Source organism: Podarcis cretensis (genome assembly GCF_951804945.1).
Source record: "Podarcis cretensis genome assembly, chromosome: 12".
NCBI classification, from domain to species: Eukaryota; Metazoa; Chordata; class Lepidosauria; order Squamata; family Lacertidae; genus Podarcis; species Podarcis cretensis.
In genome coordinates, this window is record NC_137181.1 from 25012911 (window position 1) to 25039149 (window position 26239).

A 26239-nucleotide genomic window follows, 5' to 3' on the forward strand; every position below is an offset into this window, starting at 1 on the left:
TAAACATAATGTATAATAATTATTATTTTATTATTTGTACCCTGTCCATCTGACTGAGTTGCTCCAGCCGCTCTGGGAGGTATAGGATTTACAAGACATAAGACCTATGCATTGGAGAATTAAGTTACTGCATGAGGAACCTTTTTCTTTCCACAGATGAGAGTGAAGGCAAAGGTTCTTCTTCTTCTTCTTCTTCTTCTTCTTCTTCTTCTTCTTCTTCTTCTTCTTTTGTTTAATCACATGCATGCCACCCTAGCAGGATTCTGTACAGGAGTTGGTACTTCTGAGAATGCTCATGAAAGGTATTACTGTGCTTTTAAATGATATTATTGAATGGATATTATTTCTGAATGGGCAATTCCTCTGAGGGTGTGTGTATGAGAAACAGAAAAGGATTTTCTCTCTGGGAGATAAACAAGAAATGTAGAGTGGTTGGGTGGAGGGGCTCTCTTGCCAAAACCTTTTGGGTTATTATGGGTGTTTATTTATACATTATCAATTGGTTATATCCAAAGCTGTTTGGGGGAAGTTATGCTCAATAAAATGAGTTAATAAAAGCCCTGCACTTTCTAACTACATACCTTTGAATACAAACCTTTGATGTGAATACGCTAATGTTAACTGCATATACTCACCATTTTGCTGTTCAAGCCAATCCACATGGGCTGCCTATATTTTAACACCTGTATCCACAGGAATGACTGAATGTAGGGATTCCAAATGCTGGCAAGCTCTGCCTGTTCGGAATTGCATTTTTTCCTGGCCTCTTCCCATGTCATTTTGGGGCCAGCAAGAGAGTAACTGCTGTTTCCAAAGAGGGTATAGCCAGAGACTGGAATCGTCATTTCAGAGCGTGATAATGCAAGGTCTATAGGAAAGCAATAAAGAGAAAAGGCAAAAGCTCATTTTACACATTACACTATCCTTAAATTTCATTTCACCTGACACCAAAACAGTTCTGTTTTAAACTGAGGTTGGAAGGCCACCCGTCAGGGATTCTTTAGTTGTGATTCCCGCATTGAAGAGGGTTGGACTTGATGGCTCTACCATTCTATGTTTCTGTTAAATTTCTGAATACAATCATCCTGCAACATCTTATACAAATCTGAAATGAAACATTTAGAAACCTTGTTGTGTACAGTGGTGCCTCGCAAGACAAAAATAATCCGTTCCACGAGTCTCTTCGTCTAGCGGTTTTTTCGTCTTGCGAAGCATCCCTATTAGCGGCTTAGCGGATTAGCGCTATTAGCGGCTTAGCGGCTAAGCGGCTATTAGCGGCTTAGAAAAAGGGGGGAAGGGAAAAAACTCGCAAGACTCGCAAGACGTTTTCGTCTTGCGAAGCAAGCCCATAGGGAAATTCGTCTTGTGAAGCGCCTCGAAAAACGGAAAACCCTTTCGTCTAGCGGGTTTTTCGTCTTGTGAGGCATTTGTCTTGCGGGGCACCACTGTACTTTTAAATGTGGACAAGTCCAAGTTTTAATTGAAGACAGATCTGGATCAGACCACAGAATACATTTTCTTTACAATCAAATTCCTAATAAGTATTCACAGACCTATTTGAAACCCATCTTCATTGTTTCCAAAGACTATGCAGTTTTTCAAGGTGGGTTCAATAAACACCCTCCAAGGAGTGTGGCTGTACAAATGGGGTTTGGGTCTTTTTTAAAAAAATAAAAAAATTGAACAGGTCAGTGAAGAAGCCTGTGATTTGATCAACTGAACTGGGCTCCATATTATTACACTAGAAGACAACTAAACCTATGTCAGCAGCCTCATACTGTCCTATTTTTAGGATGAGCTGTAGAAAAATCAAGTTGCATATCGGTAGGCACATATAGTAACTGTGGTTCTTTGGCATCACGGTTCACTTCAGTGCATGTATAAAATTATGCTGTCATGACTGCTGCTTTCTTTGCTGTATAATAGGGAGTATGGAATCTCTACTACATCGCTGACAATCCGGTTTTCTTTCTGGCCAAAATGAAATGGCACAGAAAACAGGTTGGGACTCATTAAGATGGATTTAGCAATGCTCTCTGTTACTTCTCTTCTAAACACGTACCAGTGTTTCTTTGGCAGATGTAGCTTTTCTTTGAATAACAATTTCCACTTCTCCAATTTCCTGCCTCTCTTTCAGGTTCCTTCATTATAAAAACGCAGACGGTTTTCTAAGGCACGAAAATGTAAGAAAGTAAACAGTCAAGCAAGAGCCATCTACTCTCTGCCTTTGCACACCTGATGTCTGCCTCTCTTCTCTACTTAACACTCCACCCACTGATAACCATGGATTACTCTGGACCACCCAGCCAGGTGTAACCCACAATGATCCAGAGCTATATCAGCCTTACTCAACTGATGCCTGGATCTCCCCAAATCAGCCTGTTTGGGTTTGAAACACACCCACCCCAATTTTTTGTGATTTTCATCATTCAAATTATTTTACATTCATTATAACCATACATTAAAGAATTAAACATTGACTTCCCTTTCACCTTTCCACAGCTTCCTCCAACCATCCATTGCAGCTGCACATTCTAGTCATTCCTTATCTTTTCTTTCTCATTTTATCTCAACATAACTTAGACTGCTGAATTTAAACCTACTAATGTTCTAATCTGTTTGCAATGATTCCTCATGTACTCTAGAAACATTTTCCAACCCTCCTTAAATATGCTTTCCTCTTGTTCTCTAATTCTGCTGGTTAAACTAGCCAGTTCTGCATATTCTGTCATCCTCAACTGCCATTCCTCCCTCATTGGGACTGCTGTCTCCCCCTCCATTTTTGAGCATATAAAATCCGAGCTGCAGTTGTTGCATAGAAAAATACTCTTTGGGGGGGGGGGTGTCCTTGGGGACTATTATTCCAAGAAGAAATGCCTCTGGTCTTTGTTTTGGTCTGAAACTTGGTCAAATTTGTTATACAGCCCTTGTATCGCAAGGCCCTTTCCACCTGGCCTAGGAGGCGGGGCCCAGACTCACCCAGCCCTACTATGTTAAATACCGTATGCATTCTGAAGTTGACCTCCTTTGCAATGTTTTATTTTGAAATCTTTAAGATATTTTAGTTTTCTGTTACGTTGCTTTGACTGTATACTCTATATTTGACTTTCTTCAGATTGTTTTATTTATGTTTTATTGATTTAATATGCTGTAAACCCCTTTGAGATTTTTCTTAAAAATATAAAGCGGCATAGAAATTAAATAAAAAAAAATAAAAAAAAATACTACAGAGGACATTTCTTGTTTTAAGGGGCAGGAGGCGGAGAGTAACATTGATTACATTTTGATTGGGATTTCTTGGACACATTGAAGCCATTGTCTAATCTGTTGCAGTCATTTTGAATCCCATTTCTTCTACAGCAATGGTTTTCAACCTTTTTGAGTCCATGGCTCCCTTGACCAACCACATTCATTCTGTGACTCCCCTATGGAAGCCACTTACACCGGGGTTCTGTTATAGGACGCACATAATTGGAGATTTCTGCGTCCTGCCCCTTTTTGACACCAGTTTTACTTGCAATTTTGCAATCTGCTGGGAGGGATTAGATATCCACTATGACAGTAGTTTCATGGATCCAAAAGAAAGAGATTAAAGCCTTCACAGGCAGTACTTACACCATAATTCCCAAGCGGGAAGCCTTTGGCCCAGTTTGTATAATAGATAGCACTTCTATCTTTCCATACAAATGTGCCTCGACTAAAAGTATAACTCAGTCCAATCCAAGGATCAGTGGAAGCACTTTGTAAATGCAGTGTCAGGAATGCTGAATGAAAATAAAGACACATATTTACATGACAGATTTGTTAAACTAATGCCCTTTATCTAATAAATGGTTAGTATCACTAGATACTAGTCATGGCTAGAATCACATTCCAGTAATTCCTCTGACAGGAAGATACCTTGAATAGGAGTGCCAGGACTTTTCAAATATGAAGCCACTCCCTATACAATATTTGCACACATCTGCAGTCACGCTCATAACTGGCTGGGTGTAGTGGAGAATAGGGATTGGGGTGGGGGTTTGTGGAGCTGTGAGGGGATGGGGAACATGGAGCTGGGGTGAGGTGGTTACATAAAGAAAGAAAAGTTGGCAATGGAATGGAAACTGGTGGGTAGGCAGAGTTGGCTACTAGGGGCAGCAGCCCCTAGAGTGTTTTAAAACAATTGACCGCACCTTGAACGACTTTGTTTGGAATACTAGCCAGGTTTCCTCCTAGATCTTCACAAGTAGCTTGTGCATCAGACCAGTTTTTTCTTTCTTCTTCATGAAGGCCAAATAGTTGGAAGCACTGTGAGGGAGAGGGTATGATAGGAATTTTATGGTCTTAGATATATGGTAATGTTCATAAGCGTACCAACCAAGCATGTACATAGATCAGCACAAGAAGACCAACCTGGAACCATTTTGATTCCTAAACTGAACAAATGTTTTCTCTGCAAGGTCAAAGGAAAATGGAAAAGCCTCCCCATTGTCTTTTCCTTCACAAATCCTGTCTTAAGGGTATGTCTTTGTTTGAATAGGGTGTGACCCTGTGAGCTGGTCCAGGAACTAAGTATTTATCACTACAAAAGACTGGCCAGGCTACCCAGGCAATCCAATCAAGTAACCTGCCAGACAGGAGACAAACAACGACAGGAGAAAAACAACATTCAAATTTCTGTTTTAAGACTGCCTTTTCTGCCTTTTTCTGTGATGTAGGTATGATGTATCTGAGGGGTGGTCTTAGGTTACACCCCTTCTGTGATGTATGTATGATGTTTCTGGGGGTGGTCTTGATCTACAGGGTGGCAATTTCAAAAGTCTTTATAAGGCCTTCCGCGCCATTTTTCTGGGTTCCTCCTGCGGGTGAGGGGAGCACCCTGTTGCAACAGATCAATAAAGATCAAGCTTACTAGCTGCTTTGCTTCTCAATATTCTCTGGTTGGCCATTGTTATTTCTCTCCTACCAATTGGGAACCTATGTAACGACTCTATATGGGCTCTTGGATACCCCATAAGGGAAAAGGGCAATTTTTATTTACAACAGGGGAAACTTCAAAATTCCATCACCCATGAATTGTTTAATGCAGTCAAGAGTCACGAAACGGTGCCAGGATAGAAGTAGCAGAAACTGATAGTTTAACTGGGTTTTAGAGTCATTGTAACCACCCCCACCCCCGATTCACGAACTGGAGGGAGAATCCCATGGGATCAGGGTTGGGGAGAAATCATGTACTCTAGAAAGGGCAGTTATCTCTGCTGATAGCTCTGCAAGTGCAGATATGCCATTGAGAGAGGGCCTACATCACATGATGCCATCAGACAAGGATGGAGGAAGGCAGAAATGAGGAACAAGACTCTTCAAAGTGTTGTCTCTAGGATAACAGCATTTGGGCTCTGCGTTAGGAAGCAAAACAGTCTGTATTTTTTCAGATGGTCGTTTAATAAATGCTAATTTAACTTTAAAGCACGAAAAAATGCTGAACACTTAGTTTGAAGCCACTTTCAATGCTCTTTTCTGTAGCTTGCATATATCTTGAGCTTTTAAAATGCCAATTCCCCTATTTGACAATTAGGTTTTGTTTTGTTTTAGTTTACATTATTTATCACTTTCACTGTTACTTCCTTTTTGCAGCTCAACAGACCTTTTCAGTCTTCATAGCATGTACCGAAGGCTGAGGGAGGATGTGGAATCTATAGAATAGAACTATGGACATGGAGGGCAATCTGTGCATCTTCAACTACTCTGGAAAAGTATTCATTGTCTGTGCCATAGTATCTGAAAAGGGCTGATATACCAATATATTTGCAATAGCTGTATTAGTTACCTTGTTACCAAAGAAGTGCCAGCCTTGAGGACAGCCTCCAAGAGGTTCAGGCGTTGTCGGAGCAACAATTGAAGGGGCAGAACTGTTACGCCTTTCACAGATAAATCTATTCTCAGTTTCACAATTGATGTCATTCCATAAGCCTGAACAGAGAAGTTGTTACGAGTCAACAGGTAAGCTCAAATCACTAGTACAGCCCATCAGGTACGTATTCCAAGTGATAGCTTAGCAACAAAAATAAAATGCAACAATAGCAGCTGTACTGCAAGTGTACTATGCAGTTTCATATAGGAGGTGATTTATAATGTAAATATATATAGAGAGAGTACTTCATACTAGAAATGACTTAATTAAAGCCTTCGAAGTTATTAAAACAACATATAAACAATAAGTCGGGGGAATATTTCCTAAACTCTCTCTTGCTGTACTCCTTTGCTCAGAGAATGCTGAATTACAACCCAATCCTAACAATGTCTAGTCAGAAGTATTTGATTGGTGTCTGTGATGGAAAGCTCAGGTAGGCCAGAGTGTGGTGATGCAGAGAGCTAAGTTGCAGCTTTACTCTGACTGGCTGTGGGTGCAGCTAGCCAGAGCAGGGTGGGCTCACCACTTTGGGAGGGAAAAAGGAAAAGCAGCTGAGAGTTGAGTTCCTGGCATTCATCTGGATACTATAAATAGCATCTGAGCAGGGTGTATTCCGCCCTGAGGAAAATATCCACAGCCAGAGAAAGAAATCTCTGAGCTTAGATTGAAAGCTAGTGATGAGTGTCCTTCAAGAGTATAAGAACCAGGTAGCTGAATTCGAGGCAGGAGAAGTGGAGTTGCGAGGGAAGACTCTACGTGGGTCTCAGTTCAGTAGGAAGGGAATAAAACTTCCAGTGAGAGAAGTATAATCCCCAAAAAGATAGGTTGGGTGGGGTGATCCCCTGGTCTGGTATACTAATCAGTAATTTGATTTACAGAAGGTTGGGAAACTGACAGAAAGTACCAACTTGTTTCAGACAGGGGCGTAGCTTGGTGGGCAGGAGGACCATAGGCCTGGGCCCACAAATTTGGGCAGGGGGGTCACGAACCAAGTGCCCTACACAGGGATTCCCACCCTGCCCTGTCTGCTGCCGAATCCCAGGCCCCCTCACTGAATAGCCACGTGGCCAACACGGGGAGGGGGGTGCCTGACAAGTGGCTGCCTGGGCTCCCCCCTACACAGGGAGGTGGGCAGCACAGCACAGTCCTTTGACCCCTCCGTGACATCTATTATTATTGTTGTTGTTGTTGTTGTTTCTTGAAAGAACTCTATCTCGTGACAAAATCTTTTGTTTTACCTGTTTTGTTGTAAAATAAAATCCTTCTGTTTAACTTCCCTAGGTCTCCAAGTACCAGAGTTTTCTTTTGTATAATAGCAAAAATAGCTAGTAGTAGTAAGAGGCCCCATGCCTCAGTATCCTTTAAAACACTTTAATACCCTGCCCTATCCAAGGAAGACAATTATTGAGGTTTAACATAATGGATTACCCTCGGTTTAATGTTTTAATTTTGGGTGGAATAGTGATGGTGATTCAGTGTGTGGTGCCTATTCATATTAATCCTCACCATTAAGCATGCACATTCTCAATAACTGCTTATAATAGTAACATTTTATTCTAATTACCTGTTTCACGATACATGATCACACAAAATTCGACTTCGTTTGCAAAGTTGGGTTCCCAGGGTGCCCAGGCTACATAGGTCACTGGAGTTCTATCCACCCAGCTATAGAAAATAACATGCGGTATTTAGTCCTTCATTTGCACTTCATAAGTTTACGATGACTTTTGTTTTGTTTTTAACAAAGAGAATGTCTGGCTAAGAAGAGAAATATTTAGGTGTTGAATTTCCAAGCCTGAGACTTGGCTCTTCAAGAAAAGCTGGCAGCACTAAGAATGCTGAGCAGGATTAATGGATATAATGGCGATTAAAAAAAAACATTACATTGAAAAACCTTCCTATGGTGAGGGATGGGGTCTGAATGTGGGGCAGTGTGATAGGAAGACCAGCTGAAAAGTACTCTCACCCTCTTACTGTAGTGTCATGAAAAGCTGAACGTCATTGCTGAACCACATTCAGAGTGTGGTTGGGAGCAGAGGGCAACAGAAACTAGGGGTGTACGACATCCAAGCTATGTACAAGAACAGGAGGATTCAGGAAGAGAGGAGAGTGATGCCCTTTTTCTCAGAGGAGAAAGAAAGTACAGGGAGAAAGGAGTGTGACAGCCTTGGAGGAAATATAACATTGTATGATTGTAATTAAGAGGTTGGCACCGTTAGCCCTAATGCAAATAGGAGAGGCAAAGGAGTGCTGACAGCCTAATAAAAGAGATAATTCTTAGGGCTTGTCAGGGGTCCTTTACCTTTACCTACCTGGAAAGAGCAGGGCTCTATAGGGCACACCTGACCATAGGGTGCACCTAGTTTTCAGAGGGGAAAATCAATGAAAAAAATATGATCCCCCCCCCCAGCTCTGGGAGCAGCGGACAGGCTGAACGCAGCCTGTGCACTTCTCCCAGACCTTCTCTCTGCTATTGCGGGAGGTGGGGGAATTCCCCCAACTCCCGCAAAAGCCCACAGGAGGGAGAAGGGACTGACTCGGCCAGTCAGTCCCTTCTCCCTCCTTGGGGAAACGCCCCCAAGAGCGGTGCGGAATTCCCCCACCTCCTAGAAAACCTGCAGAAGCCGTGCAGCCTTTAAAGAGTGCACAGCTTTTGTGTGCTTTTGCAGGAGGTGGGGAATTCCCCCATCTCCCGCAAAAGCCCACAGGAGCCGTGCACCCTTTAAAGAGCGCGCCGCTCCTGCGGGCTTTTCAACCGAGCTTGTGGGGCTGGCGGTGGGGGGAAGCACCGCCAGCCTCAAAACCAGGTTGGGGAGCAGCGCGAAGGCTGGATCCTTTGGAGCCAAGCTTTCCCCCTAGCCTGTTTCTGGCACACACTTGCTTTCCAGCTTTACTGACATTGAGCTTTCATAGCAATGGGACAAGATAAGGACAAAGTAGTTGAACGAAATCGCTCTCTCCAAGATCAGACCTCCCTCTGCACTCCCAGAGCAAGAAATGCAAGCTTCCTATGGCCTCTGTAGCACCATCGCAGAGACCGTAGGCCTGTAGTGTCAATCAGTGTATCTGCTCAAAATAGCAAAAATGTTGGCAGAACATCCTTATATCCAGATTATCTTAATGCCAATCTAGCTGTTATCTAAGAGAAACTTAATACATAATTATCATTTTAAAATCTGATTTCCATTTTTTATTTTTCTGTTCGCTTACCCAAAACTTCTATCCGGATCCAGAATTAAACCAATGAAAAGGTTTCCTCCAGTTCTGAAAGTAATGTCCTACAACATACACGGGGGAAGATGGGGAAGAAACACAATAAAGTACTGGTGTTCTCCAGTTGAAAATATGTCAGTTATTCTACATGGAGTTCAGAGTTTACAAATCAGGCCATATTGGAAAGAAGCTAGTAACGATGAACAAGAGCAACAGGGATTGTGCTCTTCAACTGAGTTTAAAAGCAGGGCATGAAACTCATTTCTTTTCTTCAACAACTGGAATCCAGACTAAGTTAGAGAGCAATCCTAGCTCCTCTCTCAATTCATACCTGAACAGTGTGTGTGTGTTAGGGTGGCATATGGTCACCTCAATGCTTGCCCAGAGAGGAATGCTGCTGGTTGAGATGTCTCTGCTGTGGCAGAGATCCCAGCTTTGCCCAGCAGAGTAGGAAGGTACCATTGGTAGTCGTCGTTGTCCTGTCCCCCGTCCCCACACTAGCAGTAGTCAGCAGAATCTGCTGATTCCAAAGTCCCGTGAATTTCCCTGATTGTTAAGTATAAGTGTTTAATTGTACATTGAAATGGAAAATAACTGTTCTCTGTATGCGTTCTGTGTAGCATGGAAACTTCCACTGAAGCTTAACGCTAGAGAAGCAGAGTGCCTGACAGTTGATAATTTACTTAGAATGTATCTCTGCTGACTGCCACATGAAAAAGGTATTCAGTTACAAATCTCCGTTTTTTGTGTGGGTCGGTCTTTGCTCTCTCTTTCTCAAGCACCAGAGAAGAAAGGATGGGCAAATGATTCTCTCTAGGGGCAGAGCCTCAGGCTGCAATGGAGGCTGTGGGAGAAACAGAGCTTTGATTCAGTGCTGAGTGAAGTAACTCAGACCCTCCAAGTGTCCCTATTTTCCAGGGATATCCCTGATTTAGAGAAGCTGTCCTAGTTTCTGATTTGATCCCAGAATGTCCCACTTTTCCTTATGCTGTCCCTATTTTCACTGGAGAAATGTTAGAGTGTAAGGATCCGCCCCCGCCCCCCAGCTGTCTGAAGGCAATCCTGCATGGGGAAGTTTTTTAAATGTTTAATGTTTTATTATGTTTTTATATATGTTGGAAGCTGCACAGAGTGTAAGATGTGTGCAGTATAACTCGCATAGGATTGCACTGTTAATCTCTGCAAGCTTCTGGTGACACCATCCTGAAGAAAGGTATAGCAGGCAACAAAATGGTCACGATCGATCAAACAATTCATCTGGCTTTTTTAAAAAACAAAAACAAAAACAAAAAACCCAAAAAGCCTAGTGATATGTGATCAGAAGGGAAAATATATCTCATATATTTCTTACATATTTCCACAAAAACTTGTTTTCACTTCCACTTTCAATAACAGCAAGATCTCCAGCGTGCTTTTTGCAGAATCTCCGGGCTCTTTCTGCAGTTAAAGTTGTGTTACTGAAATAGTACTCAGCGCCATTGAATGCAATCCAGCCGTCTTCAGTTACTTGAAATGGATATACTGCAAAAGAAGAAGAAATGTTTTCCCCCCATTTAATTTAATTTTCCCCCATTTAATTTAAGATAATTTAAATACTATAAAATGAAATACAAGAGTACAAATAAATTTACTTTGCACAACCAGTGGTGAAGCCAAGCAATTTTAATAGTCCTAACTGGGGTGACCCCAACAGTGATGTGTGTTATTTCAGTTTTGAAGCACACCGTGAACATGTCCACCCTCCTGCCCCCAGAACTGCATGCTTTAACACTGCTACATTAGAGTAAACCAACAACAAAACAGCTGTATGACCGTAATAATATATAATTAAAATGAAAGAGCACCTTGGAACCATGAACAACAGATTCTGAAGAAAAACTTGACTAGTTCAGTGGTGATGATCATGGCATGATTTGGGGTGGGGGCTGAAATGCAAGTATGTAAGATTGAAGAAAAAGCATTCTGTGCGTGCTTAAAGGTACTAGCTTATGTCTCCACATATTGTGGCTAGTCAGCCACCCATATTTCTTTTTGGGCAAGGTGCATGAAAGGTTGGTCATGGTTCAGATGCTCTTGAGGAGAACTGATGGTTTTGACCTATTTCAGTCTGGGCTAAACACCAGATTAGCCTTCATCCCCGGTGGATGATATTGTTTGTGTCCGAGAGGAAGGGTAGGAATGGAATCATTCCTCTTTAACAGAAATCAGTGAAATTTACTTCCAAGTAGACGTGCAGAGGATTTGGGCTAGATGATTCTCAGGGTCTCCTTCCAACAATTCCATGATTCTATGAGATAATTTCTCTCTTAACTCTCAATCACACTCAACAGTTGCCTAATGCAACTAAACTTCAGATAGTCAGGTGGTTTTTCTGAAGATCCCAGCTGGAGAACCACTCCCAAGGCTCACTAATATGAGAATATGATAATGAGCAGCCAATAATACCTGAAACTTAGGGACATAGGGAGCTGCCTAAGCCAGACCACTGCTCCATCTAGTTGAGGATACTGTCAACACTGCTGGGTAGTGGTCTCCAGGGTTTCAGTCAGGGATCTCTCCCAGTGCTTCCTGGACATATGGTGGACCTGGGACCTCCTTCATGCAAAGCAGATGTTCTACCACTGAGCTACAGTCCTTTTGCATTTTTGTGTAACTCATTTCAGAGGAGTGAGGAAGCCCAGACCAGGGAGATCTACCATTGGCTCCTCAGCCTCGGCCAAGTATACCTGAAAAAGTGTCTCAGCCCAGACACTGAGGTCCAGCTCCGATGGCCTTTTGGCGGTTCCCTCACTGCGAGAAGTGAAGCTATAGGGAAACAGTCAGAGGGCCTTCTTGGTAGTGGCACTCTCCCTGTGGAATGCCCTCCCATCAGATGTCAAGGAAATAAACTACTAGCTGAGTTTTAGAAGATATCTGAAGGCAGCCCTGTTTAGGGAAGTTTTTAATGTTTGATGTTTTATCACTTTATTATTATTATTCTTAATATTATGTTCGTAGCCACCCAGGGTGGCTGGAGAAACCCAGACAGATGGACGGGGCATAAATAAGTTGTTGTTGTTGTTGTTGTTGTTGTTGTTGTTGTTGTTGTTGTTGTTGTCGTCGTCATCATCATCATCAAACTTTCAATGGCTGTAGAGAACTGCTAGAGCAGTTCCTCCCCAACATTCCTTAGGGCTACTTAAAATCTGCTTGTTCTGAGGGAAGGCAGGAATTGGAGTGCCCAGGGTCAGGGAGCACAAGTATCTTTGGCTCCTGACAGAAGCATCCTTGACTTGAGAGACCCACCCCCACCTTTCATGATGCTGCTTAAGGAAGACCCGTGTGACGTGAGAGAAGACAGTATGAGCCAACATACCAAAATCATTGCTTGGTTCCGGTTTTAATGGTACACCTGAAAAATGAAACAGGAGTCCATGACAATGAAAGTAAAGGGTTATTTCTAGTATTTCACATTTCTACATTTCTGAGACACAGCTAATAACCCTATATGAAAGAACTATCAGTAGCTTCCTGTATTCACAACGAGCTTGTTCTCATCAAAATGGCGGCCAAAGCTCTGGACTCTGCAACATTCATAATGAAAGCTAAATTAATTTCACATTATTTTTTCCCTCATCACAAAAGGCCGGGTGAGTAGCAAGCATGTTTTTTTAAAAAAATAAACATAAAAAGCCAGTTTCAGCAGTGCAGAAAAAAGTCCTCTTCACTTTGCTTCACGAACTCGTTGTAATTTAAAAGTAATCTTACCGGGACTTCCGGGTTAGCGCCTCCGGTAATGGCGGTAATTCCTCCTCTGATCGGGAGGAATTTGCTTCGTAGGAATCCGGGTCTGGCCGCCACGGCGAAGGCGGAGACCCACTAGAAATCACAGGCGGGTGAAGCCTGTGAACGTGGGATTTGGCTGGCACCTTTTGCGCCTCCCCTACTCGCGGGGAAACCCGGTTTCGGGGATCCGGAGCGACGTGGGGTGAGCAGTGCGGTGCTTCAAATTGACTGCTTCTTCCACGGAGCGAAGCCGCATAGCTGTTGCCGGAGAGCGCTGACTTTTTCCTGTGGACAATTTGATCTTAAAGCAACTACCCGTGAGTAGAGCGGAGAATTGGATTTTTAAACGTCTTAATTTGGTGCCGAAACGGGGAGGTCTAAAACAGGAAGTCCACCTTCCCCTTTTGTAAATAGATTGAAGCAATGAGGATGCAAGCTGAAGTCTCGGAAAACCTATTGTAAAGGACTAAATTTCCATCAGTAAAAAATACTAAACCCCCCTTGGTGGCAGGAGCAGAGGGGGGAAAGTTTTGGACTGAGTATACCTGCAGGAGAGAGCGAACAGAGTTAATATACCACCGCTCCGATCCTGGAAACGGGCTGCCAACAGGACTGACCGTGATTAGAAGGTTCACTGACAGTTAGTTAAATAAGAGGAATACATTGTTTCCATGGTCTCTGTCTGCGTTTAAAAAGGAGTAAAAGTAACAGAAAATTGAAACTAACTTTATTGTTTGAATTGAGTTTAAAAGGACTAATACAAACAGAAACTGTTTCCCTCTAGAGGAACTGTTTCCCTCTAGAGGAAGCTTTTGAAACTGTCACAAGAGTTGAGCTGGGGGAATTTCCAGCTGCAAGATAAAAACCTGTGAGATTCTGGGGACCTTGAATCGGTTAAGAATGTTGGCAGAAGAGGCCTTAGTGGTTGTATTATGTAAGATAAGTGACTCACTGGAACAGCTTCACAAAAAGATGGATGTGGTAAATACCAAAATTGACAATTTGGGACAAAAAGTGAACACCAATATAGAAATGATTCAGAAACTGACACAGGAATCTACTTTGACATGGCAAACTGCGGAGAAGGCTAGGGAGAAAGTTATTGCCGTTGAACCTAAAGTAACACAATTGGAGAGAGAGAGAGTCCTAGCCTTACAGATGCAATTTGATGACCAAAAGTTGATGCCTGCTATGACTGAATTTAAAGAAAATCAGATTTCGAGGATCAAAGCCCTACCTGAACTGGAGAAGGAAAGTTTGATAGATTTCCTTACACAGGAATTTGATGACTTTTGGGACCGGGACTTGGGTCAAGAAGAGATTAAAACTGTGAGGGCTCTCGGACTTGGAAGAGGAGGGAAAAAAGAGAAGAACAAAATAAGAGACTGTTGGAAATACCAGAGGAACTTAGAAGAACAACAGTCAAGAGTGGAAATTTTGAAAGACGTCCCGAAATATCTTTTGGATTTTGGGTTTAACTATGGAGATTTGGTTGCCCTGTCGAGAAGGAATAAAATCATCTTTAGGTGGGAGTTTCCCCGAGATCTACTCTTTAGCCTGAAAGGAAGGGAAATGAAAATAAGATCAGTGGAAGACAAAGTAAAGTTCATGTATAAATATGAAGAAGACTCGCAGAAGGGACTTGGAAAAGAGTTAAGAGCATCAGACAGAAGATCACCAGGTTGATGGACTATAGGGAATTGGCGGATATGACTTGCAGAATCCGGGACCAGGGAGAAGAGTCGGTGGAAGAAGATTGGAAAAAGTTTAAAGACTATTTATAAAAATATTGTAAAATTAATGAGTGTTAGAAAAATGTTGGAAAGGAGCTATATGGCTTTAGTAGAAAGGTTACAAGGAATTAAGTACAAATAGATTATTAGAGTATTAAAGGGAAAATAAAGTTAAAATATGTTAAGACAATTATATATTAAAGGGAAAAATAAGGTTAGAATATGTTAAGATAAATTACAGGACAGAAAACAGAGGAAGAGGGAAAGGAATTGCTGAAACAGTTAATTAAAGTGGAATACAAAAAGGGAGGTGTGAGGAGGTCGTTGAAACAAGTGAATGAAAGTTAAGATACTGAACTTATTAGATGTGTTTTAAATTGTGTTTGTTTGGTTTTGTTAATTTAATGTTTGGGGCTTGGTGTTGTGTGGTGTTTTTGTTTTTGTATTGTATTGTATTGTATTGTATTGTTTAATTCTTTGTCTTTCTTTTGCAGTCTTTAAAATGTTAATAAATATATTTTTTTAAAAAAAAGTAAAAGTAATCTTACCAACTCCAATTCAAACCTTGATTTTGTATATCCAAATCCATTTTTGTTTTTATCTTCTTTAAACATCTCATAGACTTGATGATAATGCAACCAATCATTCGCCATACATTTTACATCTTCATATGGCTTTAGCTTCCATTGGTTCTCCATCTCTATTAGTAATTGTTCATAGGTGGCCCAATTTTTACTCATATTTCTCTTTTTTACACTCATTGCCTCAAGTGGTGAGAGCCACCATGGTGTCTTACGTTCTAATAGATTTTTATATCTATCCCACACCTCATACAATAACTTTTGAAATATGTGGTTTCCAAATCCTTTATGAACTTTTACTTTGTCATACCATAGATATGCGTGCCATCCAAATCTGTTGTCAAATCCTTCTAGATCTAAAATATCTGTATTCTCCAACAATATCCCGTTCCTTAACCAACAAAGGCATGATGCTTCATAATACAATTTCAGATCTGGTAGGGAGAAGCTTCCCCTTTCTTTTATATCTGTTAACCATTTAAATTTAATTCTTGGCTTCTTCCCTTGCCAGATATATCTTGAAATTGCTTTTTGCCACTCTCTAAAGATACCAACTCCGTTAATTATCTGGATTGATTGAAATAAAAACAACATTTTCAGTAGCACACTTATTTTAATAACTGAAATCCTACCAATTAAGGATAGTTTCATTCTTCCCCACACTTCTAAGTCCTTTTTAATACCATTCCATACAGTGTGTAATTGTCTTTAAATAAATTTATATTTTTCGATGTTAACCAGATTCCTAGATATTTAACTTTTTTAACAACCTCTATTCCACTCTGATGCTGCAATGTATCAATCAAATCTCAGTTCATAGTTTTCACTAACATTTTTTTTCTTAATTTGAAACCTGCTACTTGTCCAATTTGTTCTGTTTTTTCTAGTGCTTTTCTAGCACTAGTTAATGGTTCTTCCACTGTTATGACTAAGTCATCTGCAAAGGCCTTCAACATAACCACCATTCAAAATCTTGCCTAATACCAAATTTCTTTTGATTTACCCATAATACTGACCTTTGACGCCTATTTTGAACATATGGCTCAACGTTCTGCACCACTAGTCTGTTACATTGTATATATGAACTCTAATAGATTTATTTCTACCTTTTGAATGATATCATTATTCTATTATATATGATTTAACAATTATTAGCCTATGTGTTGTGTCTATATTTCTGTGATTGGTTCTCATTGCAACACAGGGGTTTGTTTTTGTCAGCTAAAGAAGAGTGGCAAGAGAAATTGATGAAGATTAACCAGGAAAATTTGGAACCAGCAGGACCAGACTTTCCTAAAGGAATGGAAGAAGTTTTCGACATATTTGGAAAGCAACTGTAACCAATTGACATCGCTTGTAGGGTTAAAAGAAGTTTTGTAAGAGTAATATATAAGTTATTGTGAAAAGAATTAAGCATAGGTACTAAGATTTGAATTTATAGCAATAACTCTAGTAACAAAATGCATAATTAGAAAAGATTTTAGAAAAACATCGGTCAAGGTTGAAGCAAGTCTTATGCTGTGATAGCCAAAGATTTTGAAATGATGTTTAAAAGGATGATATGCTGGAAAATATGTGTAAAAACCAATGAAACATTATTTAAATAAATAAATAAATAAAAGTAATCTTACCTCTCCTTATTTGACAAACCCAGCTGTGATAATTCTCACACCATACAGGTTCCCACCATGAATGATGTAGAATCACTCCTCTGCAATCTTTGTCTTTGTGTCTAGTTGAAAAGCCTTCATGAAAGTCAAGCTACAATAGGAATAAAGATTTCATTAGTGATTTACAGAAAAGGAGGCAGAGGACTCAGCTACATTGGCAAAGAAAAAGTGCTTTATATGCATTGCTTAAGGGGCCCAGGTGGCGCTGTGGGTTAAAGCCTCAGCACCTAGGACTTGCCGATCGAAAGGTCGGCGGTTCGAATCCCTGCGGCGGGGTGCGCTCCCGCTGCTCGGTCCCAGCGCCTGCCAACCTAGCAGTTTGAAAGCACCCCCGGGTGCAAGTAGATAAATAGGGACCGCTTACCAGCGGGAAGGTAAACGGCGTTTCCGTGTGCGGCTCTGGCTCGCCAGAGCAGCGATGTCACGCTGGCCACGTGACCTGGAAGTGTCTACGGACAGCGCTGGCCCCTGGCCTCTTAAGTGAGATGGGCGCACAACCCCAGAGTCTGTCAAGACTGGCCCGTACGGGCAGGGGTACCTTTACCTTACCTTTATGCATTGCTTATGCATTCTCATGCTTTGACACCAGATGGCGACATGGAGTTCCATTTTTGCTAACCAGAATAATAATAATAATTATAACAATAATAATAATATATTATTTATACCTCACAGCGAGGGAACCTTGGAGCTGGACCTCAGTGTCTGGGCCAAATAATGAGGGTGGAGATGCTCCTTCAGAGGTCAGAGGGCCGAGGCCATTGACTGCTTTAAAGGTCAGCACCAACACTTTGAATTGTGCTTGGAAACATACTGGGAGCCAGTGTAGATCCTTTAGGACCGGTGTTATATGGTCTCGGCGGCCATTCCCAGTCAGAGACGGAGGAAGAGGGGGGCGGTGGGGGCGGTCCGACCTGGGTGTCATCACTGAGGGGGGTGACATTTGGCATGCTGCCTGCCTGTGACTCCCAGGCCTGCCCCGAACTGTGCCGCCTTGCCGGCGACCTTCCCCCCTTTCCCCTTAGTTTTGACAGCTCGGGGGAGGCTTGGGTGTCGCAGGCAGGTGGTGTGCTGTTGCCACCCCTACTGGGCTGCTTCCTGGGAGGGGAAGCCCCCGAGCTGTCAAATTGAAGAGCAAACGGACAAAGGCTGCTGGCAAAGCATTGCAGCCCCCCCTCCAGGAAGCAGCCCGCCATGGGCAGCTCGATCCACCCCCCTTGGACGCTCGCCTCGCCCCCATGGCCCTGCGCCCGGGTGCACAGCAGTAGCTAGCTCCTCTGCTCCTTAGTTGTAGTTGTCACCTCCAAAGGTAGCCCCATGTAGAGCACATTGCAATAGTCCAAGCGGGAGATAACTAGGGCATGCACCACTCTGGCGAGACAGTCTTTCTCATACAAAGATTGCAATGTGTTTAACTGAATGCTTTTTTTATGTGCCTAGATCCAGCCATAGTTTGGTTTGCACTACATGCAAACTGGGTTGTCAGTGTGTGTTTTCCTGTTATAATGTTCCTGCGCCAAATCTTCATTTTTATGTAGTGTTCCTTGTTGTTGTTGTTTAGTCTTTTAGTCGTTTCCAACTCTTCATGACCCCATGGACCAGAGCATGCCAGGCACTCCTGTCTTCCACTGCCTCCCGCAGTTTGGTCAAACTCATGCTGGTAGCTTCGAGAACACTGTCCAACCATCTCATCCTCTGTCGTCCCCTTCTCCTTGTGCCCTCCATCCTTCCCAACATCAGGGTCTTTTCCAGGGAGTCTTCTCTTCTCATGAGGTGGCCAAAGTATTGGAGCCTCAGCTTCAGGATCTGTCCTTCCAGTGAGCACTCAGGGCTGATTTCCTTAAGAATGGATAGGTTTGATCTTCTTGCAGTCCATGAGACTCTCAAGAGTCTCCTCCAGCACCATTCCTTACTTATCGTAATAATAAAACTTTTTTTAAAAAAATAAATAAATAAATCAAATCCAATGGGGCAAGCAGCAACTTGAAGCAACTCTGCAGGACCTGGTGTTAAATTGGGTCCAAAAATGTTATAGCATACAAAGCATATGTTCAAAGACTTTAATGCTGGATATGTCAGTGGCTAAACATTTAAAATACTGCTATGGGATCTGTCAGAGTTTAGTATGAGGGTAGGAGTGCTTGAACCTTAAAACTAATAATAATTTTGGTGTCAATACATCAGCATTAATCATTTACTTACAGGAGATCCATCAGTCCAAGAAAATCCTTTATCGGGCTCCAACTCATTTAAACCAATCCAACACAGGCGGTCACAAATTCTAAAATATATAAAAAATAATTATAGAGTGCAGAAAACTTGAAACAAAGAATGGATTTCAATACAGAGATTTGAAACTTTCAAAATAAGGACTATTAATACTCTCTAGGTAAAAGTAAAGGGACCCCTGACCATTAGGTCCAGTCGTGACCGATTCTGGGGTTGCAGCGCTCATCTCGCTTTATTGGCCGAGGGAGCCAGCGTACAGCTTCCGGATCATGTGGCCAGCATGACTAAGCCACTTCTGGCGAACCAGAGCAGCTCACGGAAACGCCGTTTACCTTCCTGCCAGAGCGGTACCTATTTATCTACTTGCACTTTGAGGTGCTTTCAAACTGCTAGAACAGCATAAATGCCCCAGTCATCAGTTCATTTATTTAAAGAGTATCAGGTTTCTAGAACAGGTGTGCCATTCAGAACAGGAACTCCCTGTGTGTTCATATCACATGTGGTCATTTCTTAGGCACACCCACATTTAATGCTGAGTCTGGATCTTTACAGCTGACAACTTTATAAACCCTGAGGCCCCTGTCCTTTTGGGCCCATGGGCACATATAGGAATTTGATAAAAAAAAAAAATCACAAGCAACCCAACAAAATATCTGACTAATCACAATAGACATCCCAGTCCTTTCTTCATTATATACAAAAACTGTTTGGTTTTTCTTGACTGTGCCTGATCCTTATACTGTTAATCCTCAGTTAAAATAGGTACTGAGGCAGGACCACAGCCATTCTCTCCTCTGCCTTCTTTCTGCTATTCTAGCACATGTGCCTGTACAAATATCTGCAATATCTGTTACACAACTGAAAGAGAAAGGGGCAATTCACATTTCAGATTATGTGGTTCCTTCTCGGAAGAGGATAATGATGAATTGAGTGGCTCTCCACAATGAGGCAAAAGGGACACGGGTGGCACTGTGGGTAAAACCTCAGCGCCTAGGACTTGCCGATCGTATGGTTGGCGGTTCGAATCCCCGCGGCGGGGTGAGCTCCCATCGTTCGGTCCCAGCTCCTGCCCACCTAGCGGTTCAAAAGCACTCCTAAGTGCAAGTAGATAAATAGGTACCACTTTATAGTGGGAAGGTAAACGGCATTTCCGTGTGCTGCGCTGGTGCTAGCTCGCCAGAGCAGCTTCGTCACGCTGGCCACGTGACCCGGAAGTGTCCTCGGACAGCGCTGGTCCCCAGCCTCTTAAGTGAGATGGGCATGCAACCCGAGAGTTGGTCACGACTGGCCCGTACGGGCAGGGGTACCTTTACCTTTACCTTTTACCACAATGAGGCACAAATCTTAAAGGTGATTAAAGCTACTAAGGCTGAGTTGAAATGCTTTCCCTGTTCAGCGTTTGCTGCACTGTACTTAAAAAAACAAAAACAAAAACAAAAAAACCACAAACCCACAATTTTATGACCTAACAATTTAATGGTATAATAGCAGTGGTACACCTTCTAGGAGCTACTGGCTGGGAGCTGCCACTTCAAACTTCCCAGAGGCTCCCCCTTTCAAAGAACAGAGCTTTTTCTGTGAGGAGGACTTCTAAGAAGCAACATGGCAGCTTCTAGCCATTGGCCACTGGAAAGAGTGTAGAAGAAGTGGCAGAATGAAAGGGAAGCTAGGAGGTGCCAGTGTCAGCATCTGCTTTCAGGAAAGCCTGGCAAGGTGAAGAGAGAGATCTCTTTTGTGATCTCTGATTCTGCCAGTTTAGGATGTGGATTCACCCTTTGGAATAAAGAGCATTTTGGACGGATCCCTCTGGTGCTGTGTCGTTAGTGTGTGAATGAGAGACATGGAGGGGTTTAGAGTGCAAATTTTTAAAAAGATATGAGTTTTGCTCCAGCTACTGGTTTAGGGGTGTAAATACATAAAATTGGGAAGTTCACATTAAGATGCAAACAGAACAAATTTCTTCCAGGTCCCTAACCAGCATTGCTTTTGATTCTGAGGCAACGTGAATAAACATTTTATGGAACTTCCAACCTTCTTAGCAGCTGATGCTCTTCCTTATTGTGAGCAGACATGAGGTTCCCCCCAATTGTTCTACAAAAATCTTCTGCTTCAAACCAAGTTTTCTTGTCCCGAAGGTCTTTGTTATAGCCCTAGATGCATATGAATACAATTAGATATTTGTCACAAACTCCAGCTTTTAGGAAGATTAATTGGGATTCACCTCACTTGCTGCACACGGAGACACAGAGGCACAGCAAAGTCAGGTGGTACCCAGTGCATTATATTTTTTTGTCACCTCACCACCACCACATCGACAGCTTGGGGTAGGCTTGGGAGTCACCGGTGGGTGGTGCACCGAATGTCAGCCTCCTCAGTGATGACACCCAGGGCGCCCCCCCTTCCTATGCCTCTGCAGAGACAAGGAGTTGTTTTCGGATGTGGAGGAGTGTTTTGGAGAGAAGAACCACCATTGGGGCCCCCAGACACTGCACAATAGCCCATAATAAGGTTAGCTCTTAGGGCATCAGGTCAGCAAAACTTCCCTTCTTTTTTTGAGACTGGAACTAATGACAACTGGTTTATCCAGAACACAAATTAGCTGCTGATGTAAGAAGAGGCATCAGTTAACAGGCTGAAGAACAAAGCAAAAAGCTTACCTTAATTATTGATGATTACAAAATTTATGATGGACAAGGTTGCTCTAGATTTTTTTATTTTTTTTAAAAAAAACACCCTTCATGTTATATCACTTTTAATTCTCTGTCCTGTCTGTGTGGAGTGTTGGGAATTCCATTCAACCTTTGCTGCAGATATGTGGGATTGTTACATGTCACATGTCTGTGTTTACATTCCAGCACAAATTGCTGGAGTCCCGTGAGTGGAACATCTGCTCTGTATTACAGTGGTACCTTGGGTTAAGTACTTAATTCGTTCCGGAGGTCCATTCTTAACCTGAAACTGTTCTTAACCTGAAGCACCACTTTAGCTAATGGGGCCTCCTGTTGCCGCTGCGCCGCCAGAGCATGATTTCTGTTCTCATTCTGAAGCTAAGTTCTTAACCCGAGGCACTATTTCTGGATTAGTGGAGTCTGTAACCTGAAGCATATGTAACCTGAGGCGTATGTAACCCGAGGTACCACTGTACTTTTGTTTGTCTCTCTCTCCGAGAAGAATGACAAGGAGAGAAGACATGTTTTCTTTGTCCTCATTTATGTTCAATAAACGTAGCCTAGTATCCACACCTCAAGCCAGCACTGTTGTGTGTTTACACTGCTGAGTAATGTGTGCTCATGTACAGTAGCATGAGTTGCGGATGCACGTCAGAGGAGGGTCACTGATGGATCTCTGCAGCGGCAAGGCTGAGAAGGGAGACAGTCTAGCTGGGGTCTGTCCAGCTGTTTCTAAAACTGAAACTGGATATAGCATGGGAATGGTATACTAAGGAAAGAGGCACAAGCTTTCCTTTCCTTTGTGCAGCTGGTCCTTTCTCCTGCCTGGAGGAACTCTGGAACTGGTCATTCTTGAGACATCATGTCACAGATGTCTTTCTGTCTTTCCAACTACAAGTCCTCGTTTAATGCACAAGCCCAGTTTTTTTCTCTTCTAGAGAACATATTGAGCCAGCAACTCACTACTAAGAATGCTGCTCACTCTGCTTTAACACCACTCCTGAATTAGTGGCTTTAGCAAATCTCACAGGATCAGGGCCATAGATAAGAAGTTCCTATAAATATCCTCAAGCATAATCTATATTGTAATAATGGGCTTGCAGCTTGGAATAAACCATGGATCTCCAGGCCCTGTTCAGATACCTTTACCCCTCAGCTTCCTATGCTTGAGCTATGGGCTCTCCTACTGCGCTACTATGAAAGTGGGGTTGTCTTCAGGGGTCAGTTTGGATCCTGGTCATATAGCAATGTTGGAATTTGATATATTCTTGGCAAATTGTGCACCAGGGAGAAGATTCTCAGTGGCCCATTCATCTACATGGTTTTAGCAGACTGCCTCTCGGCCCAGAATGACTGAGAATACTTACCAGTGACAGAAGGAAGAAGGTTTTCACAAATTGTGCAGCAGATGGCAGCAGCCGGGGCAGTGCATCCCGTCTTGCTTCTTGTGCATTGGCAGGAACAATATCAGCATTTTGTTGCTGATCGTGTTAAAATATTTGGCAGGCAGAAATCCTTCCCAGCCTCCTCCAAACCAGTAAGAAATCTACCTTCTGCCCTCTACCTTCTAAATCTTGAACTTCAAATAAACTTAACCAAACTGCACAATAAAAAGAATAACAATAATGTGTGCTGAGCAGTTAAACTGAAACAAAAAGTAGCACTCCCAAAAACCTTTAGAAGTTCACTGACAGACAAAAGCCACTATTTACTGAAAAATACAAGAACTTTGACTCAAGAGGTTCTATACCTACTTTAAAGCACACGCTTCTAGAATTGCTTGGATGCCATCCTTCTGGGCATGGGGGAGGGGGAATTGTTGTTGGGGCAGGAGTTGTCACAATTTCTGCCTGTTGTTTGCAAATGAAAGGTGCCTTCTCCTCACAGTTCACAACATCCCACAATCCAGTTGCAGTCCCAGTTCTCATGGCAACACAGCCCGGAAGCTGCCCTTTTGGAGACACAAGACAAGAGCCACTTTAGTTGAAACCCTTTGTGAAATACCATCTCAGTTAGGCTTCAGGCAACACTTACCAGGCATTTCTGCATTCCAGTGGGTGAGCAGAACACTGTCTCCATTGGTCCAGTGGAATGTGCCTGGTTGCTTTACATCTGAAAGGCCGATCCAGAAATACTTTTCAGAACGAAAGCCAACTAGACTAGTCAGGTAGGCCTGCTCATATCTGTGGAGAAGAATACATAACAATTGTATTAAAAAATACATTTGTGTTTCTGTGTGTTTGTGATTTCTAATTTCCAGATTTTAAAATTAAATTAATGGCTTACCATTAATGGGCCAGCTCTCATCAATTCAAAGGGCAAGGGGTGGATCACAGTGACCAAGGGGGAGTGGCTACGCTTATAGCTCCACCATCACAGATCAATACATTTACACTTTGCAGCCTGAGCATGTAGCTGAAAGTGGGTGAACCTCAGCTACACTCAGGTAATATATGGAACCAGTCCTTTTTTTCTGGGGGTACACAAGGGTACACATACCGCTAAACGTTTTATGAATCTAAGTTTGGCCTCATTGAGGGGCAATATTTCAAACTGAGTAGGAAAATGAGAGTACCCCTAAAGATTTTTTTTTTAGAAATAAAACACTGTATGGAACTCATATTTGTACTGCATAATATTAAGATTTTAAGAAGATATTCTAGAAAGCACATACTATTTAAGGTGGAAACACATGGAGGCTGAAAGTCTTAATTGTCCAGGTCCACCAGTAAATCTATAACAAGGAATTAAAGGCTCTCTGGGTAGGAAGTCAAGCCACAGATGGCAGCTCAAATAGGAAATTCACAAGAAACACAGAACGGATAATTCAAAATGGCAGTTTAGAATCCTGAAACATAATTTGTTGGGCTGAGCTTTCCTGGGTTACAAGTGGAGCTCAGCCAGGCTATGCCAGCACATCTCCCAGGACCCTCCTGGTTCCTCCTAGCCTAGAGGGCCTTAAACCATCATAAGCCCTGAAACAGGGACATGGGATGGGCAGTGCAGGAGGGAGGAGGATTCAAACTGGATCTTAGGACTGTTCCACTCAGTCACGTGACCTGCGAAGCTGGTGGGACCGATGCCAGCAAAGAGGGTGATCCACACCATCCAACATTTCTCCAATGGAAATAGGAACGTCTCATTCCATAATGATAATTTTACTATTTATGCCCCACACATCTAACTGGGTTGCCTCAACCACTCTGGGCGGCTTCCAACATATATAAAAACATATGAAAACATTAAACATTAAAAAAAACTTCCCTATACAGGATTGCCTTCAGATGACTTAGAGGGTCAGATAACTCCATACCCTCCAACATTTCTCCATTGGAAATAGGGACATCCTAAGGGAAAGTGGGACATTCCCCGATTAAATCAGAAACCGGGACAGCTTCTCTAAATCAGGGACGTCCCTGGAAAATAGTGACATTTGGAGGGTCTGGGTGATTTAATCACAAATCACAATAGAAGTCGATGGAGAGGGGCTGTTCCTAGGGAAATAGCCCCAGGCCCACCTGGTGACCCTAGCCAGGTCCAAAAAGGGTCTCTGCTCCAAAAGAGGTTTCTGTATCCTGCGGATCTTTGGCCAATCACAAGGCAGCACCTGCAGGTTTCAAACTGAGCATGCTGAAGCCTCAACTTACCTCACTTCTTGATTCCCATGACATAAATGTTACTTTGCATGTCAACCAATGTCAGGCAGGGTGGGGGGAGAGAATAATACCTGTTCTCCACAGAAGTCAGAGATCCCTTGTTTGTTTCACAGAATGCCTGTGCTTCTGAAAATGTTGCAGATGTTTGTCCAATTAAGTAACAATAGGATCCATGCCTTTTCCAGCCCTGTCAAAATATTAAAAAAGTCAATAGACACACGTTATTGCCATATTAAGTCCAGGGCACCTAATTTACTTGGAAAGACCTGGAAAGCTGTCTGTGGACAAACACCGGTTCTCTCGGCCTGAAAGCAAGATGAGCGCCACACCTCATAGTCGCCTTTGACTGGACTTAACCTTCCAGGGGTCCTTTACCTTTTTTCTTTTTTTCTACCTTACACAGTTTACTTTAGACTTACTTTCTGGCAATCTGGATTGGCAGTTTCAGCTTCTTCAGAAAGAAATGCCAATGGTTCTCTTTTGCAGATGTAACCAAGTTCCTCTTCGCAATAATTATCTGCCCAGTAGCCCCTCTGGAGACAGAAAAGTGAAGAAATATAAATCACAATCAAGAAGGACCCACTGCCTTAAACATTTTCATTTTTTACATTTGATGCCTTTTTGGTCAATGCAAAACTCTTTATTGTTGTGCATGCTAGAAAACTGCAATTCACACTTACATGAAATCTATAGTCTAAACCAACGAAGTACAATTACCAAGAAAAAATAATGAGAAGTTGTTAATGACAGGCAAACAGGAGTTTGTAGCATTTGAAAATACATTTCTATCTTGAAAACTTAAGGCTAATGTGGTCTAATTCACACTTATG

At 42.4% G+C, this 26239-nt stretch overlaps 2 protein-coding genes across 3 annotated transcripts in view; one reads left to right on the forward strand and one right to left on the reverse strand.

Moving 5' to 3' along the window:
* ST8SIA6 (ST8 alpha-N-acetyl-neuraminide alpha-2,8-sialyltransferase 6) overlaps positions 1–26239 on the forward strand; it is a 473234-nt gene that overhangs the window by 230719 nt on the left and 216276 nt on the right. The window lies entirely within an intron of this gene.
* LOC307199720 (macrophage mannose receptor 1-like) overlaps positions 1–26239 on the reverse strand; it is a 43343-nt gene that overhangs the window by 10142 nt on the left and 6962 nt on the right. The window contains exons 9-24 of the mRNA XM_079947698.1: positions 25829–25942; positions 25481–25596; positions 23788–23936; positions 23508–23704; positions 21116–21234; positions 19058–19136; positions 16817–16946; positions 12462–12497; positions 10458–10627; positions 9104–9171; positions 7458–7558; positions 5810–5952; positions 4176–4290; positions 3616–3764; positions 2063–2168; positions 636–868 (exon numbers count right to left, since the gene is read on the reverse strand). Of these exons, the coding sequence (XP_079803824.1) occupies positions 636–868; positions 2063–2168; positions 3616–3764; positions 4176–4290; positions 5810–5952; positions 7458–7558; positions 9104–9171; positions 10458–10627; positions 12462–12497; positions 16817–16946; positions 19058–19136; positions 21116–21234; positions 23508–23704; positions 23788–23936; positions 25481–25596; positions 25829–25942 (2025 nt within the window). The remainder of the gene's footprint in view (positions 1–635; positions 869–2062; positions 2169–3615; positions 3765–4175; positions 4291–5809; positions 5953–7457; positions 7559–9103; positions 9172–10457; positions 10628–12461; positions 12498–16816; positions 16947–19057; positions 19137–21115; positions 21235–23507; positions 23705–23787; positions 23937–25480; positions 25597–25828; positions 25943–26239) is intronic.